At 40.8% G+C, this 18,477-nt stretch overlaps 2 protein-coding genes across 8 annotated transcripts in view; both read right to left on the bottom strand.

Annotated features, from left to right (window-relative positions):
• Window positions 1-17,995, bottom strand: part of LOC309667366 (histone H2B type 2-F) — a 72,239-nt gene extending 54,244 nt beyond the window's left edge. Inside the window, exons 1-3 of one of the 7 annotated variants that reach the window (XR_014267729.1) lie at window positions 16,596-17,995; window positions 13,257-13,481; window positions 10,922-11,057 (exon numbers count right to left, since the gene is read on the bottom strand). Coding sequence is in view for 5 of the 7 variants with exons in the window: in XM_082475751.1 (XP_082331877.1) it covers window positions 2,633-2,912; window positions 16,596-16,972 (657 nt within the window). In the remaining 2 variants the exon portion in view is untranslated. Of the gene's footprint in view, window positions 1-2,598; window positions 2,913-4,214; window positions 13,482-16,595 lie in introns of those variants that run through there. The other 6 variants (XR_014267730.1, XM_082475750.1, XM_082475751.1 and 3 more) reach the window with 6 other exon arrangements.
• On the bottom strand, window positions 17,369-18,462 carry LOC309667449 (histone H3.2). Its single transcript, XM_082475870.1, has one exon. The coding sequence runs from the start codon at window positions 18,446-18,448 to the stop codon at window positions 18,038-18,040; it is 411 nt and encodes a 136-aa protein (XP_082331996.1). The 5' UTR covers window positions 18,449-18,462; the 3' UTR covers window positions 17,369-18,037.
• Window positions 18,463-18,477: the final 15 nt, after the last annotated feature.

The following is an 18,477-nucleotide window of genomic DNA, read 5'->3' as shown; positions in this document are numbered from 1 at the left end:
ACAGATGGAGAGATATACCATGTTCTTGGATTGGAAGAATCAACATTGTGAAAATGAGTATACTACCCAAAGCAATCTACAGATTCAATGCAATCCCTATCAAATTACCAATGGCATTTTTTACGGAGCTAGAACAAATCATCTTAAAATTTGTATGGAGACACAAAAGACCCCGAATAGCCAAAGCAGTCTTGAGGCAAAAAAATGGAGCTGGAGGAATCAGACTCCCTGACTTCAGGCTATACTACAAAGCTACAGTAATCAAGACAATATGGTACTGGCACAAAAACAGAAACATAGATCAATGGAACAAGATAGAAAGCCCAGAGATTAACCCACGCACCTATGGTCAACTAATCTATGACAAAGGAGGCAAAGATATACAATGGAGAAAAGACAGTCTCTTCAATAAGTGGTGCTGGGAAAACTGGACAGCTACATGTAAAAGAATGAAATTAGAATACTCCCTAACACCATACACAAAAATAAACTCAAAATGGATTAGAGACCTAAATATAAGACTGGACACTATAAAACTCTTAGAGGAAAACATAGGAAGAACACTCTTTGACATAAATCACAGCAAGATCTTTTTTGATCCACCTCCTAGAGTAATGGAAATAAAAACAAAAATAAACAAGTGGGACCTAATGAAACTTCAAAGCTTTTGCACAGCAAAGGAAACCATAAACAAGACGAAAAGACAACCCTCAGAATGGGAGAAAATATTTGCAAATGAATCAACGGACAAAGGATTAATCTCCAAAATATATAAACAGCTCATTCAGCTCAATATCAAAGAAACAAACACCCCAATCCAAAAATGGGCAGAAGACCTAAATAGACATTTCTCCAAAGAAGACATACAGACGGCCACAAAGCACATGAAAAGCTGCTCAACATCACTAATTATTAGAGAAATGCAAATCAAAACTACAATGAGGTATCACCTCACTCCTGTTAGAATGGGCATCATCAGAAAATCTACAAACAACAAATGCTGGAGAGGGTGTGGAGAAAAGGGAACCCTCTTGCACTGTTGGTGGGAATGTAAATTGATACAGCCACTATGGAGAACAATATGGAGGTTCCTTAAAAAACTAAAAATAGAATTACCATATGACCCAGCAATCCCACTACTGGGCATATACCCAGAGAAAACCGTAATTCAAAAAGACACATGCACCCGAATGTTCATTGCAGCACTATTTACAATAGCCAGGTCATGGAAGCAACCTAAATGCCCATCAACAGACGAATGGCTAAAGAAGATGTGGTACATATATACAATGGAATATTACTCAGCCATAAAAAGGAACGAAATTGAGTCATTTGTTGAGACGTGGATGGACCTAGAGACTGTCATACAGAGTGAAGTAAGTCAGAGAGAGAAAAACAAATATCGTATATTAATGCATGTATGTGGAACCTAGAAAAAGGGTACAGATGAGCCAGTTTGCAGGGCAGAAGTTGAGACACAGATGTAGAGAATGGACATATGGACACCAAGGGGGGAAAACTGCGGTGGGGTGGGGATGGTGGTGTGCTGAATTGGGCGATTGGGATTGACATGTATACACTGATGTGTATAAAATTGATGCCTAATAAGAACCTGCAGTATAAAAAAACAAACAAAACAACTAATACTAAACTTTCATTGGGTTATTTGTATGGAAATATGTTAATATAAATGTTTCAGACATTACATGAAATTCCTAAAAATCTTATATTTGTATTTGTATGGAAATATGTATGGAAATATGTTAATATAAATGTTTCAGACAAAAAAATAAATAAATAAATAAAATAGACATATTCAAATAAAAAAAAAAAAAAAAAAAGAATAGGCTAGGGTATGTTAAGGCTCAAACAACTCCAAAATCTCAGCACCTTACACCAACAAAGTTTTGTTGTTTATATTACACTGGGGTCAGCTGAGAGGGAGGAAGAAGGCCAGGCGTTGTGCCAGAGTGAAAAAGAGTTCTGGAGCATCTCAAACCAGAAATTAAATGCTCCAGCCCAGAAGTGACATGCAACACTCCCACTTCCAACTCACCGGTCAGAACTGGTTACATAGCTCCACCCAACCACAAAGAGGATGTAAAATCCTAAAGTAAGCTGAGGCAAGAAGCTGGAAATATTGTGAGAACAGCATAAATGCCATCACAAAGAGTGATATGCAAAAAGCATGCTGGGAAATATCAACTGACTTCAAAGAGTAGTCTTCCTGCATTATCACCATCCTCAGTAAAGAGGTTGATCTCATTCATCCATGACTAAGTCTGTTTCTCAGCTGAACAGTCTGCATGATTTCAAAAAAACCTGAAAAGCCCTTTTACTTCTAACAGATCAACATTATATCTTCAAGTAAAAGGAATGTATTGAAGGTAAATTGGTGTTTTCCATTTTCTGGAACAATTTAGAAGGGATTGTCTCATGAATTTTTGCCAAAAAAAAAAAAAAACGGGGGTGTACTAGATAGCGTAAATCCATATTTATATTTTTACTTGGTTGCAAATCTGCTTGTTATCACTCATCAGTCATTTCTCTTCCTAACTGGGGCGTGTTAGTAGATTCTATTGTAAATCAGCTACTTACCAACGATCATTAATACACTTTTTTAGCTCCACCCTTACTGGCTATAACCGGGCTCCCGGATGGACAGACCATGGCGGTAGCTCTCGGATCCGACGAGGCGGCAGCGTTGTGCGTATCCCACGGAAGGCCGCTGGCGCCACCCTGTGGTGTCCTGTGCACATTGCGACCTTAGCTCTCCACAGAAGCCGCAGCTGCCAGTGAGCGCGGACTCAGCGGCGCGGAGGCTGGCCGGGTGCACGCTTTCTGTAACCTCCTCCCAAAGTCCCGTGAGAAATACTTGCTTCCCCAGAGCCGGCAGTGGCAAGAAATTAGCTCTGGTCAGGTCGGCGGCAGAGGCGGCGGGCGGGTAGAGGAGAGAAAGGGGTCGTGAGTGTCAGATTCGCCCCGGTACCCAAAAAAGCACCCAACTCGGGGCCTGCTCCTTAATATCCGACGTAATTGTTTGCTCGGGGCCGGCAGGTGTGAGAACCCGACTCCCGAATGAGCCGGGTGGGCACCTGCAGCGGAACCGCGCAGCTGAAAAACCCCTTCGTAGGTCAGGGGGGATGGAGGGAGGGCTCGATCCTGCTCGCGGACCTGGCGGCGGCGCCACCCCACGGCCGCTTGTTGCGGTTGCAGCCTCGGCTGCCGCCTAGCGCAGGTGCTGCCGGGAGGCGCGGGGCGCGCGGGAGTTTGCGGCTGGCGGTGGCCTCCGCGGAGGCCTGATTAAGGGGAGGGTAGCTGGCCGTCTGGGCGAGACCCCAAGAATAAAGGCGGCTGGAGGCGGTGGTAGCAGCAGGGAGGGAGCAGGTGGAGAGTACGAGACGGCCGTCCAGTCAAGCCCTGATGACTTCCTTGCTGGTTCCACCACCATCAAGAGCCAGGAAGGGACCCCGGGCTGGCAGAACCTGCAGACCTGTGGGCAGGGAGCCCCCAGCCTCTTCACGGGCTGCTCTGAAATGCATTTGGGAACCATGGAGCTTCTCCCTCAAGGGTCCAAGGCCTGTCCTATCCCGGAAGACAAGTTTCCAGGACTGAGAACAAGGGCCCAGAGGGGACTGATGCAGCTGGCTGGGAGAGAGGAGGAAGGTGGGGTTTTCCTTCCTTCGCCCTCAGACTCAGCAGGGACAACACCCAGGGCCTGCTGGACCTATCGAGGCTTCATCTTAGAAGTTTAGAGCTTCATCTGAGAAGCTCTTGGGCCCATCCTGTAATCCCCAGGTCTGTTCCAGACCTAAGCACAACTCTCCAGAGTAGACAGTTACGGAGCTGAACAGGCAACTGGGTGTGAGGAGAGTGGTCATTTCTCACCTTCCAGGCTCTGTAGGATGAGCCCTAAACTCATTTGGGGACCACGGGAGCTTCTACAAGAGTCCAGGCCCATTTCAGAACACTCAGAAGGTTCCTAGCCTGAGAAGGAATCCCCAAAGTGGATCGACTGGTTTTGGGTAAAACAGGAAGAGTTGGTTCCATTCTGGGTCTTTTCTGGCTCCCAGACTCAGTCAGGAGAAAAACCAGTGCCTTCTGGATTTAGAAATTTTCCGCCAAGAAGCCAAAGATAGCCAGACCTATCCTGTAATTCCAAGTCTAAGAATTAGACACTGGAGGCATAGCTGGCTGGAAAGTGTCTGGCAGTCCTCACTGCCACCAGAGTTAGTTGGAGACAGACCCTCAGGGGCAGTAAGGGGACAACAGTGGAAACAAGAAAAACAGTTAGGAATCCAGGGGAGAGAGAACTGGACTAACGTGGTAGCAGTAGAGGTGTTAAGTGGTCATATTTGGAATGTACTTTGTAGGAAGTGCAAAAAAAAAAAAAAAAAAAAAGCTTGCTGATTGATTACATGTAGGGAATATGGGGAAGAGAGGAATCAGATACAAATCCTAGATTTGGGGCCTGAGCAATAAACTGATTCCATAGACTGAGCTGGGAAACAGCAGGAGCAAATTGGTGGAGCAGGGGAGAGAGAAGTAGCAAGAAGCAAAACTTTTGTATTGAACATCTTAAGATTCCTGTTTGACATTTAAGTGTAACTGTTGGGAAAGCAATGGATACATGTGTGGAGCTTAAGGATCCTGAACTAGAGATAAACTTTTGAGAATCATCATATATATGTGGTATTCAGAGCCATGGGACTAGAGAGACAATCTAAGTGGAAAGTACAAATAAAAAACAGAAAAAGGTCTCATAGCGATAGCAGTATAAAAAATGAAAGACCCTACCTAAGAGAGCTGTATATTAAGGTTAGCAATGGAAAGCAGGATGTCAAAAAGAAAATGCTAGTACGTTGAAAATCTGGACCCCCATGAGGTCTTTTAGGTATAGACTTCTTTGTTAATGCACACTGGCAGTAAAATTGGAGCCAATAAAATTGTTTGCTGCCCTTTATTCCTCATATCTTTGTTTGTTTCTAAATATGGTGTCAAAACCCCAAAAGGGTAAGAAGTTCATCTTCCTGCCTTCCCCTTTCATCTTCATGTCACACTAAGCACATATTATTCCTTAACCCTTTGACTTAGGATACAAAAGAATAAATTGTGGAGAAGGAGCATGTGTAAAAGGGAAAGATGCCAAAACACGGTATGTGAGTTAATAGAGATAGAAAATCTCTAAGAAAGGCTAGAAATAATTGGTTTACACATTCTAGAGAAATAAATTCCCCAAATATGGTGTTCTCTGAAAAGATAATTTTGAGGAAGCAATGATCTCCAGTGAAACAGCAATCATCTGGAGTCTGGCTGTAACTTTGAGGACAACTTCTGCACGGGCAGGAAAAAAGCCTTGAAGAAAAAAAATAGGTATGTACAATGGGATTTTAAGTATCATATTCATTTTAGAAAATAATATTTTCTAACTTTAAAGCAATAATTTATTGAAATTTCACAGGCTTTGGGCACAATAAACTAGAATTCAAATCTTAACCTTACACTTAATAACTCCTTGTATTGCAGTTTCTTATCCCAATTACCTCTCTTTCTACTTTGAAATCTATATTCTGGCTCATAATATCTAACTTTTATGGATTATTTTTATTTACCAAATACTCTTTCATTTGCCTTGCAGGGGTTATTTCACTTAATCTTAATAATATTTGTTGCTCTCATTGCCTCATAATATTAGTAGGTGGCTTTTAATATTTTTCCATTATCATGATCAATTTATATAATAATTATTGTCTCTTCCCCCAGTGTCTGGTAAAACTGTCTGGGCCTGGTGCTGTTTTTTTGTTTTTTGGTTTGTTTTTTTTTTCTGGTGCTGTTTTTAAGGGTAGATCTTTGCCTATCTTTTCAGTTCCTCCTATAGCTAATTTTTTATTCAGGTATTCTACTCTTCTTGAGGCAACTTTGATCATTTGTACTGAAAAATGAGTTGTCTACATTTGTAAATATCTGTATCAAAATATACATACCATTTTAATACTTCAATATCTAATTTTGCTGATGTTATTTGTGTACTTTTTCTTTCAATATTAAATTTACCAAAGGATTAACTTTTAAGTTTTCAAAGAACCAGATTTTGGTTTTATTGATTAATTGTTTTGGGGGAGTGAGTGGGAAAGTATGATCTATTCCGATGATTTCTATCCTACTTTATTCCTTCTACTTTCCTCAGGTTTTATTGTTCCTTTATTAGCTTTTAAATATAAAGTTTAATTCATTATTTTTAATAGTTCTTATTTTCTCATAAATGCATTTAAAGCTATGAAGAGGTCCTCTGACCTCTTCATATAGGTTTTAATATATAGTGCTCGCTTTGTTTATTTCTAAAGACTATATAATTTTTATTTCGATATCTTCTTTAACCATGTGCTTTTCCCTAACAGTATAGATCAAGGAGAGTATTTTTAGTTATTTCATTGCATTATGATTAGTGAATATATCTTGTATGGTTTCAGCTTATTCAACACTTGTTGAGTTTTCATTTGTCATCTCACACATGGTCAGTTTTGAATCAGTATTGCATGTGAATTTCAGTATAATGTACTTTTTCCATTTTGGATACAAGATGGTGTAGGTATAATCTTATACTTATGATTACTTTTGTTAACTATGTTCTTCAAATCCTCTATATCTTCAAACAAGTTTTAGTCGACTTGGTCTTTTAATTCTTGAGAAAGATGTGTCTGTGTTAACATAATCACCACTATGATTGTTGACTTATTAAAAATCTTTGTTGTATGCACATGCGTGTGAGTCTATGCATGTGTGTGTACCTGTGTTAGGTGCAATTTTTTTTACATTGTATAATTTAAAAGCTTTATTTCCCCTCCCACAATTAGCAAATGGGTTTCATATTAGTTCAACTGGAAGTTTTCTTCCTACAATTGCCTTTCAAGTGCAAACAATTCTTGATCACTGCTTAATGGATTTCTGCTTTTCTGAATACGAAATATCCCTCTTCTAGTGCTTTATAGTCAGCATTTATACATATACATTTTGTATATACATATATATTTAAACTTACACTTTTCTAACAACTTCTAGAATAATAATATCTATATCCTCCTAAATATAACATAAGTATTAGTTAGCTTATTTTATTTCTCTTCATTCTCGCCATGTCAATATCATCTGGAATTTGAAGTCCAGATTTTCTTTTCAATTTTTTAGGATCTACACCAAAAGATGTGTATATTTGAAATCACTAACAGTTTTGAGCTCTTGTTTCTTCAAAACAGTAGACAAAATGTGGAGCAGAAACCATAGATGTAAAAAACTCTGTAATCACAGAGATAACTAAACAAAAATCTTAAAATCCAAACTTGGGTCAGTAATCAAAACAGAGGGAGATTTCAATACAGACATGATGGATAAAATAAATTAATGCTTCTTGTATGACCCAGGATATCACGAACAATGTCACCTGTATCTCTAACCTCACAGTACTTTGTATCTATCATTTATAGCACATTTCTTTTTAAATTTGTATTACAGGTAACTTGGTATATGTATTATATTTCTTTGTTATTTGAACCTTTTCTGCTTCATTTATTTCATCTCTCTCCTATCACCTGATTTCTAATTTCTCAATAAATTTATTTAATTATGAAATTAGATAGATGAATAAATACCAAGTATTCTAAGCCTTAAAGAAATTTTTCTAGAATCTAAACTTATTTAGACTTAGCAATATATTTTACTGGGCACATGGCCCCCTTCTGGTATCGCACATCTTCCCCTTAGAATCTTTTCTGATTCTTGCAGGAATACAACTCCAGAAATTCTTTCAGGGAGGGCCTGAAAAGTCACCCACACTTAGATGATAGTTTGGCTGGATAGAGAAATTTAGTTTCAAAATTATTTTCCCTAGATTTAAAAAAATACCGATTCATTGTCTTCTTATATCCAGTGTTGTCCAAATGAAAAGTCTGACATAATTTGATTTCTGTTTCTTTGTGAGAATTTTCTCTGGGTGTTTCTAGAATCGTCTCCTTAACTCTTGTGTTTTGAAATTTTATTGCCATGTCTCTAGGTAAAGATACTTTTAATTCATATCTATATGCTCTACATTTAATGGGACCTTGCAGTCTGAAGATATGTATTCTGTGAAAGTCTCCTTTTCTTTATTTCCTCAGGACCACCATGTATGACACTTGGGTTGTGCACTGCACAACTGCAGGGGATACCATTCACAAAGATTATAATTTAAATGGTGCTCCTGAAGCTGTGCAGTGTACAATCAGCAAACCTTATTTGGTAGACCTGTATTTTTTTTTTTTACATTATTTCTATTCTCTCCTTCTAAACTCCTATTGGGTGAATTTTGAAACATCTGAATCTATCATCCATGTCATTTAACTTTTTTTCATATTTTCTATTTTTATATCTTTTTATATGGCATTGTGGGGGAATTTCTAGGCTTCATCTCTCAGCTCCCCTGTTTTCTCCCAGCTGTATTGATTCTATTCTGGACTCAGTCCTACTGTTGAATTTTTGTGTCAATAACCAAATTTTAAATTTCTAAGATGTTTACTGTTCTTGCACTCTTCACTCTTAACCCATTTGCCATCTTTTTTGTCAGTTTTCTATCATTTAAGGAATTTGGGGTGCAAAATGGGAAGAATGCAACATATGTTTGGAACACTATCTTGAATTAGTAGATATTTCACTGTACATTAGAGATGAAAAACTTACATAGCACTCAACAGGAGTTCCCTACTATCAACGGCAACTAACAGTTATTGAAATGTTGTGTCAAGCATCAGTCTAAGAATTTTTATATGTATTTACTCATTCACCTTTCAAAGAAACATTATAAAGTAAGCATTACTATTATTCTCAATTTAAAGATGATGAAACTAGGGAATTCCCTGGCGGTCCAGTGGTTAGGACTCAGCACTTTTACTGCCAGGGCCCAGGTTCAAACTCTGGTGGGGGAACTAAGATCCCACAAGCCATGCTGCGCGGCACCCCCCCCCCGAAAAAAAAAAGATGAGGAAAAAGCATAGACGGTTCAAAAACTTGCCCTAGTCACACTACTGATAAAGAGCAGGGCTGGGTTACATACCAGGTGATCTGTTTTATGAGCCTGCACTCTTTACTAATACAATGGCATACTCAGATTTTAAGAACACATCATCCTTCTACACTGCCAGATTATGTATTTACTTTGACACCTCTGTGCTGTTGTGGGGCCCTGCTACATGGTTATCCACCAACTCAGTCTAGAAGACTCAGTCATGCTTGTAATTCATGTACGTATATATTACTGTTTTCTCCTGTCAGGAAGAATAGTCAGAGTTGTTTTGTTTTACTCTTATAGTCGCTGGGACTTTGCTATTTCCCATTATAAATGATTTGCATATACTAATCCAGACAGATTTATCTATTATGCCCCTTCCTGCCTAAACACATCCCACAATCATAAATACAATGAAATTCCCTTAGACAAATGAAAAGATTCCTTCCTTTTTTTTCCCCTAGGCTAAGAATTGAAATTCCAATTCTACCTTGGTTAACTTTCCTGCTAATCCTAAAATTGTGTTCTCTATGCATACTTGCTGTTTCTGAAAAAAAAATTAACTTAAGAATAATTTCTGGGGACTTCCCTGGTGGTCCAGTGGATAAGACTCCACGCTCCCAATGCAGGGGGCCCGGGTTCGATCCCTGGTTGGGGAACTAGATCCCGCATGCATGCCACAACTAAGAAGTCCGCATACCGCAACTAAGAAGCCTGAGTGTGGCAACTAAAAAAAAAAGATCCCCTATGCCGCAACTAAGACCTGGCACAGCCAAAATAAATAAATAAATAAAATTCAAAAATAATAATTTCTGTTGCCCAGTTCCTTGATATTAATGTGAAAAAATTGTGAAAATCAAAATTCAAATACTTAAAAAGACATCACAGGAAAAGTTCCCTACAAAGAAGCTTATATAAGCAAAATCATTTGATTTTCATATTGCAGCAGGGAGGAGAAGGAAGAAGCCTACGAAAACAAGGATATGCTCCCTCGCTGGAAGTAATCTTATGGTTGATGCATATACAAGTTAATCTGTATGCCTTTCTCCTGCTTATTCTACATGTTATAATAGGGGTCTTGAGTAAGTAGACATGCCAAACTATAGGAAATATACATCTCCAGAGAGAAATTCAAGTAATTTAAGGCCCATCCCTAGGATTGGGAATTTTATTAAGAATACTGAACAACCTTTGTCCAGGGTTATATCTGTGGTGTGTCTGAACTCTGTTTCACATTCCCTCTTGGCCTAAGGAGTTTTCCTTCAATGCATTTCAAAATGATAATCCCACTAACTGGAAACTAAGACCTACACAAAGCTCAAACATCATTGCCAACAACAAAAAATAAAGCTGATATCTTTAGGTATTTTCTGTTCCCCTGAATGTTAAAAACACTGATATCAAAAGAGTGATATGGATTTTCCCCTACCTTCTGATAATTTAAAATTATTGCCTTTGATCTTGTAAAACAACAGAGATAAATTGTTCCTTATTTCATTTCACAAATCTGCATCCTCCATTTTTTGCCACAAGAATTCCTTCTTCTGGGTGCCTTGTGCTGCCTCAGTCCCAAGATCAACTGAGATCTTGATCTGTCAATCTCTCTCTCTCTCAAAATACTCAGCCAGTCCCAAGCCATTACCTCTTTACCATCCTTGGGACAATAGATCAGCATCCAGGTTTGGATCCTTCAAGGCAAAATGCTAAAGAACTGCTCAAGCTCTATTAGTTCTCTTACTTTGCTCTCTGTTTCTGGTTTTGGCCATCTAAAGCAAAGTTCCTTGGATTGGTTGATAGTGATACTCTCTAGATTCTTATGCTTCTTTTTAGCAGAACCATCTGAAATATCTCATCTATTGTGTAATGAGTTCTTGGTCAAAGAAAAGAAATATTGAGGTCTTGGGACTGCCATCTTACTTGTTTACCACTCCTTGGACTGTAGTTTGAATAAGAAAGTCTTATATTCTTGGGGAAACTTTCATTCCTGAATACTGACAGGAACAGGAGCTTCATCTTGAAAATACTGAGAGGAAAAACATGAAGTACATTAACAAGCAGAAATGAAGAACTCAGAAGTCATCAACCTGACTCCACCAAGCCCATTTTTGAATTTCTAATTAAACATTTCCCAAATATCTGCACATTCTCCTTTTGGTTATAAGGTGTGTCCTTCTCTGTGCTACCTGATAGTATGCCTTAGATCATTTCTATTCATTTGGCTTGCTCTTGTGTTAAATCCTCAAAATTCAGAGCTTTCAACTCAGAAATCAGAAAGAAGTATTGAGATGAAAGTATTTCATTTTTTTCTGAAAGCATTGATGGGAAGTATTGCAAACATCATCTGATTTTTTTTTTTTTAAAGGTATTTGCCAAAGATTATATTGGTCTTTACAGAGCACTAGTAACAGACACTAGAAATAAGGTATTTTATTATTTAATTCTTTTTTTTCCCTTTTGGGACACATAGCTGATATTTAAAGATTCTACAGTATCAGAGGCCCAACAAGTAAATTGTGGCATTGCCTTCTTGGATGTTTTTAAGATAAAGAAGGTCTTACTGCTCTACTGCAAGATGCTTAGAGAGTTGACTCTCAAATCACTAGAAATCTCTTAAAGCACAACTTGTCGGGAAGGAAATGTGCGCTGGAGGTACAAGGGTGCTCATGCAAGGGCCTTCCCAGCCACAATAATGGGAGAAACACTGATCGAATATTTGCCATGTTCCAGCTGCTGTACTAAGTGCATTAAGTACATTGTCTCATTTAATCTTCACAAGTCTTGAGGGTAGGTTCCATTATTTTCCTCATTTTACAGATGAAGAAATTGAGGTTCAGAAGAGTAAAGAAACTTTCCCAAGGTCATATAGCTCTTAGGTGGGTTAGCTGGGACTCAAAGCTAATGCCCATCACTACTACAGTACACTGCCTTTCAGCCAGTATCTTTTGACTTTTATAATTGGTTTGCTATAAGGGGTCCATGGCCAGAGACCAGGGGGTGGCCTGTGACATAATAAATGTATGTTTGATCTCTTCCCCCAGTTTCTAACACAGAGCTCCTAAAACTCTTGTAATTCCCTGAGTGATAGGGGTGCTAAGAACATCGTTTGTTCTAATATTTGGTCTTTGACCCCAATTCCTGACATAGAGCTCCTAAATCCCTTGGAATTTCCAGGATAATAGGAGCATATTTTGTTCTAATGAGACGACTCTTGATGGACTCCTGGGTAGCTTCAGGACAGGGGCTGGTCACCAGAAAGGCCAGGCTATGATTAGAAGATTGAAGCTGTTAACCCCACACCCCCCATCCTCCAGGGGAGAGAGAGAGACTGGAGGTTGAGTTAATAATACATCATGCCTACTTGATGAAGCCTCCATAAAAACCCCTAAACTATGAGGTTCAGAAAGCTTCTGGGTCAGTGAACACATCCACATGCCAGGAAGCCACATGGACACCCCAATTACATGGGGAAAGAAGCTCCTGCACTCAGGACACTTGCCCTATGTACATCTTCATCTGGCTGGTCATCTGTATACTTTACTATATCCTTTATAATAGACTGGTAAACGTAAGTGTTTCCCTGAGTTCTGTAAGCTGTTATAGCAAATTATTGAATCTGAGGAGGGGGTTGTGGGAACTCCTGATTTGTAGCCAAGACTGACAGAGGTGTGTGTAACCTAGGGACCCACTACTTGTGATTGGCATCTGAAGTTGGTATAGAGGGTGGGGGGCAATCATTTTGGACTGAGCCCTTAACCTGTGGGGTCTGTGCTAACTCCACGTAGTTAATGTCAGGATTGCTTGGTGTGGAAAACCCACATACTTGGTGGCCAGAAGTATTGAGAATAGTAGAGGAAACAAAAGTTTTCCTTTACCCTCTTACTGCTTCTGAGTTAGTGTAGGTAAGTATCCTTAAATACCCAACAACTTACACTATGAAGCTTCTAAACTGATTTGTGGACCAGGTGTCTGCAACTGCACCTAGACCTTCACTCTGTATTGTGCTGTTCCCCATTCAGAGGGCAAAAGATATTTAAAATCATTTTTTGTTAAAGCCAACTCTTAGAGTTCTGCATCTCATAAATGCAATGCCACTGCCCTCCCTCTCAACCACTCCTTCCCTCATCAATCTATTCATCCCATCAGTATTTACTGAGTGCCCACTCTATTCCAGGTACAGCTCGAGATGATGGGCATAGAGCAGTGAACAAAACAAAGTTCCTACCTTCATAGGACTTACTCTGATAAGGTAGGAGGTGAGTCAGACAACGTATTGGTCGGAGAACAGTCTAAATTATTGTGCCATATATTAAAAAAAAAAAAGTGGCTTAAACAAAATACAAGTTTATTCATCTCTCATGTCCAGGGTTAGTAGAACAGTTCTGCCATTCTCATCACATGGCTTCTGTTTCTGGGCCCAGAGTGGTTGCCATAGTTCCTGTCATTGTATCTGTAACCCAGCCAGAGGAGAGGGTAAAAAGGCAAGGGCAGCACATATCTATTCCTTTTTAGGACACAAACTAGAAATAATATGTATCACTTCCATTCATATCTCATTGGCTCAGAACTTTGTCTTATGAAGAAACCCAGATGCAAGAAAAGCTAGTAAATTAGCCTTTAATTGAGAAGCCATGCACCCATAAAGCAGGGGGTTAAAGTAAGCAGAGAAGAACAGCTTTTATGGGTAGCAGTCTCTGATTCAGTAATAAACAAATAATAAATACATTAGTATTCAGATGATACACGGAAGAAAATTTAGCAAGGTATGGGGACAAGGAGTACCAAGAAATGGGGGGAGAGAGGGAGGTGGGCTTGCTATCTCACATAAGTTGGTCAAGGAAGGACTGAAGAGTAATGGAAGTTTTGAGCAGAAGCCTAAGAAATGAGGAAGCCAGTCATATAAATATCTGGGGGAAAAGCTTTTCCAGAAGAAGAAATGGCAAGCACAAAGACTCTGAGATAGGAGGGCCTTGGTGTATTCGAGGTAGAGCAGGGAGACAAGTGTGATGAAACAGAACAAAAGGGAGAGTGGTAAGAGAGGAGGTGGATGTGGGCCATTGTATCAGTGTGGACCTTCTCTCTGAAGCCATATGGGGATTTTCAGTTGGGCAGGATGGTGTGGGAGTGACATGATCAAGTCAGAGACTTAGAGGTTTCAGAAAGTTTACTCTAGCTGGTTTGTGGAAAATAGAGTGAGGGTAGAGGCAGAAGCAAAGAGACCAGTCAGAAAGTCATTGCAAATACCTGGGAGGTGTGATGGTGGCTTGGAGTGGGAAGACAGCAGTGGAAGTGTCGAGTATGGTTGGATATGGGACATTTTAAGCCGACAATATTTTCTGATAAATTTTATTTGGGATGACTGAGAAAAGGCTTATTCCCATACTTTACTATAGTTATACCCTCTGCAAAAGAAAATGAATCTCACAGGGAACAAGAAGATAAAATTTCTCTCAAGCTAGGACCATGGTGAACAAAGAAAGCTTCAGCAGGTTTGAGATGCTAGGAGCCAAGTACAATGTGACTTAAATTGCTTTGCGGGCAAGAGGGTGGGACAGCCAGAGCTTTCCAATATAATGAAAAACCCTAAAAAATAGTCTATGTGAAAATTTTAAGTTTAAAGAGACATATTAAAGTGAAAAGAAAATGTTACAACCTGGATGAGGAGTACAGAAATAATGACACCTAGTCACAGATTATAAAGGGAACGATGAAGAATTCCATCTACAAAAATCAGATGATTAAAAAGTTGAAAGATGTTACAGTGAAAATTGGGTAAAACTAAAACTTAAAAAAAAACTTCCCAGAGGACACTTGATATAATTGGTCACAAATAAAATTCCAGGTGCACTTCATGGACTTGGGAAGGAGAGCACCTGTATATCCCCATCACCTAGCACAGGGTCTGGCACATGTAAGTTCTCACTTATAGAGTGATTTTTCCTACCATAAAGTGTGTTGTATAATGATTTCTTTTCTTTCAACTAGAAATTTTAGGTTCTCAGTTGAGTCATCTTTCCCTGGTCCCTTGTCTGATAGTCTCTAGGGAAAGATGACTCACTGAGAATCTTAATTTCCCAGTGAAAGAAAGAAATCACATACAGCCCACTTTATGCAACTCTTAATTAGATGTAAATTTGAACTCCTACATTATAAATGAATAAAATTCATTTTAAGCACAAAGTCATGTAAATTCCCCCAAGTTTAACCAGGAATGGCTTAATTTCAAAACTTGACTGTCAAGTGAATTGGAAGCTAAGATTTTTCCTTTTGCCTCAAGGGTATATTTTATTTGGTAAAATATCCAGCCTTTTTCGGGATTGGTCTTGAGTTATGCAAGTTTTGAACTGAGAGGGCCTTAGAAATTCATCCCACATGTTAACTGTGCCCTTTTATACACCATGCCCCCAAAATCTATTCTAAAAAAATACACCTGAGAACACTAAAAACCACCTCCCCAGTCCCCCACCTCCAACGTGACCTTATCAGGGAACTTCAGGAGAGGCACCTGGAAGTATGTTTAGCAAGCTTGGAGGTGGGTCCTATAACCAGGAAAGTTACAGAACCAAGACAAGGTCCTTGCCCTGGAGAAGATAATTTTCCAGTGGAGGAGTGTAAACAAGCACAGTAAGTTAAGTGCTGCTCAGTTTTCACCAAAAGCAGGGTAGGAGTGGGGAAGGGTTTGACCTAAATGAGGATTAAACCCAGAAGGGAAAAAATCCTGAAGGAAGGGAAGTCTTTGGGCACTGGGTCTCTCAACCTTGGCGCAAGGGTCAACGTCATTCACCAAATAATTCTTGGTAGTGGGGGCTCTCCTAGGCATTATAGGATGTTTAGCAGCATCCCTGGCATCTACCCACTAGATGCCAGTAGCACCCCTCTCCCCAAGTGATGACAATCAAAAATGTCTCCAGATATTGCCAATATCCCATGGGGGGGTGATGGGGGAGTGGAGGGGGTGGGGTGGGAAATCTATCTGGTTGAGGGTCACTGGGCCAGGTTGGGATTTACAGGTAGGCCAACATACTAAAGCATTTGGCGACGTTGAAAGTTTGTGACAGACACCTAGAGGTATATGTTAAAAATAGATTAAAACATTAAGAAACAGCGGGAACTGGGGAAACTATAGTACTCTCTATCTGTACTCTAGAATAAAATAAAACCCAACTCGCTTGCTGGTTTAATAATAAGAGACAGCCCTTCCCCGCCCCTCCGTACCTAAGCTCCCATTGAGGACTCAGACTAGGTAGGAACCATCTTAAGGACCAATCACTTGTTACCAGCAGCAAGACACATACCACTAGGTGGCACCACTGGACCATGGGAGGTCCTAGACTTTAACAAGGCAACCTTCAATCACTGTCCCAATCTAGCCCCAAATCCAAAAAGCACTCGTGATCATGGGCCCACCCTACCCAACCAACCCAACCAACCCAACCAACCCAACCAACAACTAAACCCACCTTTTATCAAGTGTTTACAGCCACTTTCCCCGATAACTTAAGTGGCTCTGAAAAGAGCCTTTGGGGTAAAATAAGATGTTCTAGTCCGTCTCTTGCACGCTTACTTCGAACTGGTGTATTTGGTGACCGCCTTGGTGCCTTCCGACACGGCATGCTTGGCTAGCTCGCCGGGCAGCAGAAGGCGGACAGCTGTCTGGATCTCCCGGGACGTGATAGTCGAGCGCTTGTTGTAATGCGCCAGGCGCGACGCTTCGCCCGCGATGCGCTCGAAGATGTCGTTCACGAAGGAGTTCATGATGCCCATGGCCTTCGACGAAATGCCGGTGTCTGGATGAACCTGCTTCAGCACCTTATACACATAAACAGAATAGCTCTCCTTCCGGCTGCGCTTGCGCTTCTTACCGTCTTTCTTCTGCACTTTCGTGACAGCCTTTTTAGAACCTTTCTTAGGAGCAGGAGCAGATTTTGCTGGATCCGGCATTTTCGCACAGGAGAATCCCCACACGCCAGTAGAAGTGATCCCGACTACACCGAAACAACCTGGTTACGCGCTACTTATAGAGCCTGTATGCAAATGAAGACTAGCACAGTATTATGTTTTTATTGGTTAATATCCAACAGTGTCGTCATAGAGGGGCGGAGTCCATGTAAATAAGGTTCTGCTCGCGCTCCCTTAGTGGCCCTTTTAACAAATGTCTTGTTAACCAATCAAAATGTTCCATTTCACACTAACCACTAAATTATGTAAAAAGTAGTTTCACCTGTTTGTGGTCTTTTGTTGTTAATTGGTTTTCACTTTTACTTGGAGATCTGAAGCGCCAGCTAAAGACAAGTTAACTTTCTCTTATTTTTGCATCATTTTACTCCTCTGTACTACTTTGTGGAAGTTTGTTTGGTTCTGGTTTTTGCAACAATACCTCAGCCCACATTTTCTTTTTTTTTTTTTTTTCGCGGTTTGCGCCTCCTGTCTTAGGCAACGAGGAAGATGGGTTCTTACACATCTCGGGACTGTTGCCCCCATTCTTCTTAGTTGAAATCCCGAGGAACTACTTGGGGATCGAGGATTTTACCTAACATCCTGCCTAGTTCTAGTAACTGTACAATCGGGCTGAAATCCCAGATTGCCATCCCAACAGTTATCACATAATGACGGCCTTCTAAAGTGTCACTTAATTTCAGTATTCAGATTTGTGCTAACGTTTTGTACTAGCACTTTGGAACGCGTTACAAACGACTGGTAGAGCAGATTCTATCCTCTTGCAAAGTTTAGCAAGGTTGGCGCTCTGGACTAAGAAATAAAGCCAGCAAGTAAAAGCAGTACTTGACCGACACGACCCAGACCTTGCCTCTGGTGCTCCCTCTAGCGTCTGTCTGCCTTAATTCCATAACCTCACCACCCAACACGGGCGAGACTCCCCGACCCACTTTACCCTTAACACTTGTGCATTAGGAACTCACCAAGCTTAAAGCTGGCACAGCTGCTCTTTATGAAAACATGGGTGGCTCTGAAAAGAGCCTTTAGATCGTCTAGTTTAAAACGCGTGCCTTAAGCCCGCTCCCCGCGGATGCGGCGGGCCAGCTGGATGTCTTTGGGCATGATGGTCACGCGCTTGGCGTGGATAGCGCACAGGTTCGTGTCTTCAAACAGCCCCACCAGATAGGCCTCGCTCGCCTCCTGCAGCGCCATCACGGCCGAGCTCTGGAAGCGCAGGTCAGTCTTGAAGTCCTGCGCGATCTCGCGCACTAGCCGCTGGAAGGGCAGTTTGCGGATCAGCAGCTCGGTCGACTTCTGGTAGCGCCGGATCTCGCGCAGGGCCACGGTGCCCGGCCGGTAGCGGTGCGGCTTCTTAACGCCGCCAGTGGCCGGCGCGCTCTTGCGGGCCGCCTTCGTGGCCAGCTGCTTCCGCGGGGCCTTGCCACCGGTCGACTTGCGGGCAGTCTGCTTCGTACGGGCCATGATATCTCACTCGTTTTATTCAGCGGCCC

This window comes from Balaenoptera physalus (genome assembly GCF_965194825.1).
Source record: "Balaenoptera physalus genome assembly, chromosome: 1".
In the NCBI taxonomy this organism is placed as follows: domain Eukaryota; kingdom Metazoa; phylum Chordata; class Mammalia; order Artiodactyla; family Balaenopteridae; genus Balaenoptera; species Balaenoptera physalus.
This window is presented reverse-complemented; position numbering and strand designations above follow the sequence as displayed.

Bases quoted from the DNA above. Each gene is read 5' to 3' on its own strand.
- LOC309667449 (XM_082475870.1), bottom strand. From the start codon at position 18,448: ATGGCCCGTACGAAGCAGACTGCCCGCAAGTCGACCGGTGGCAAGGCC.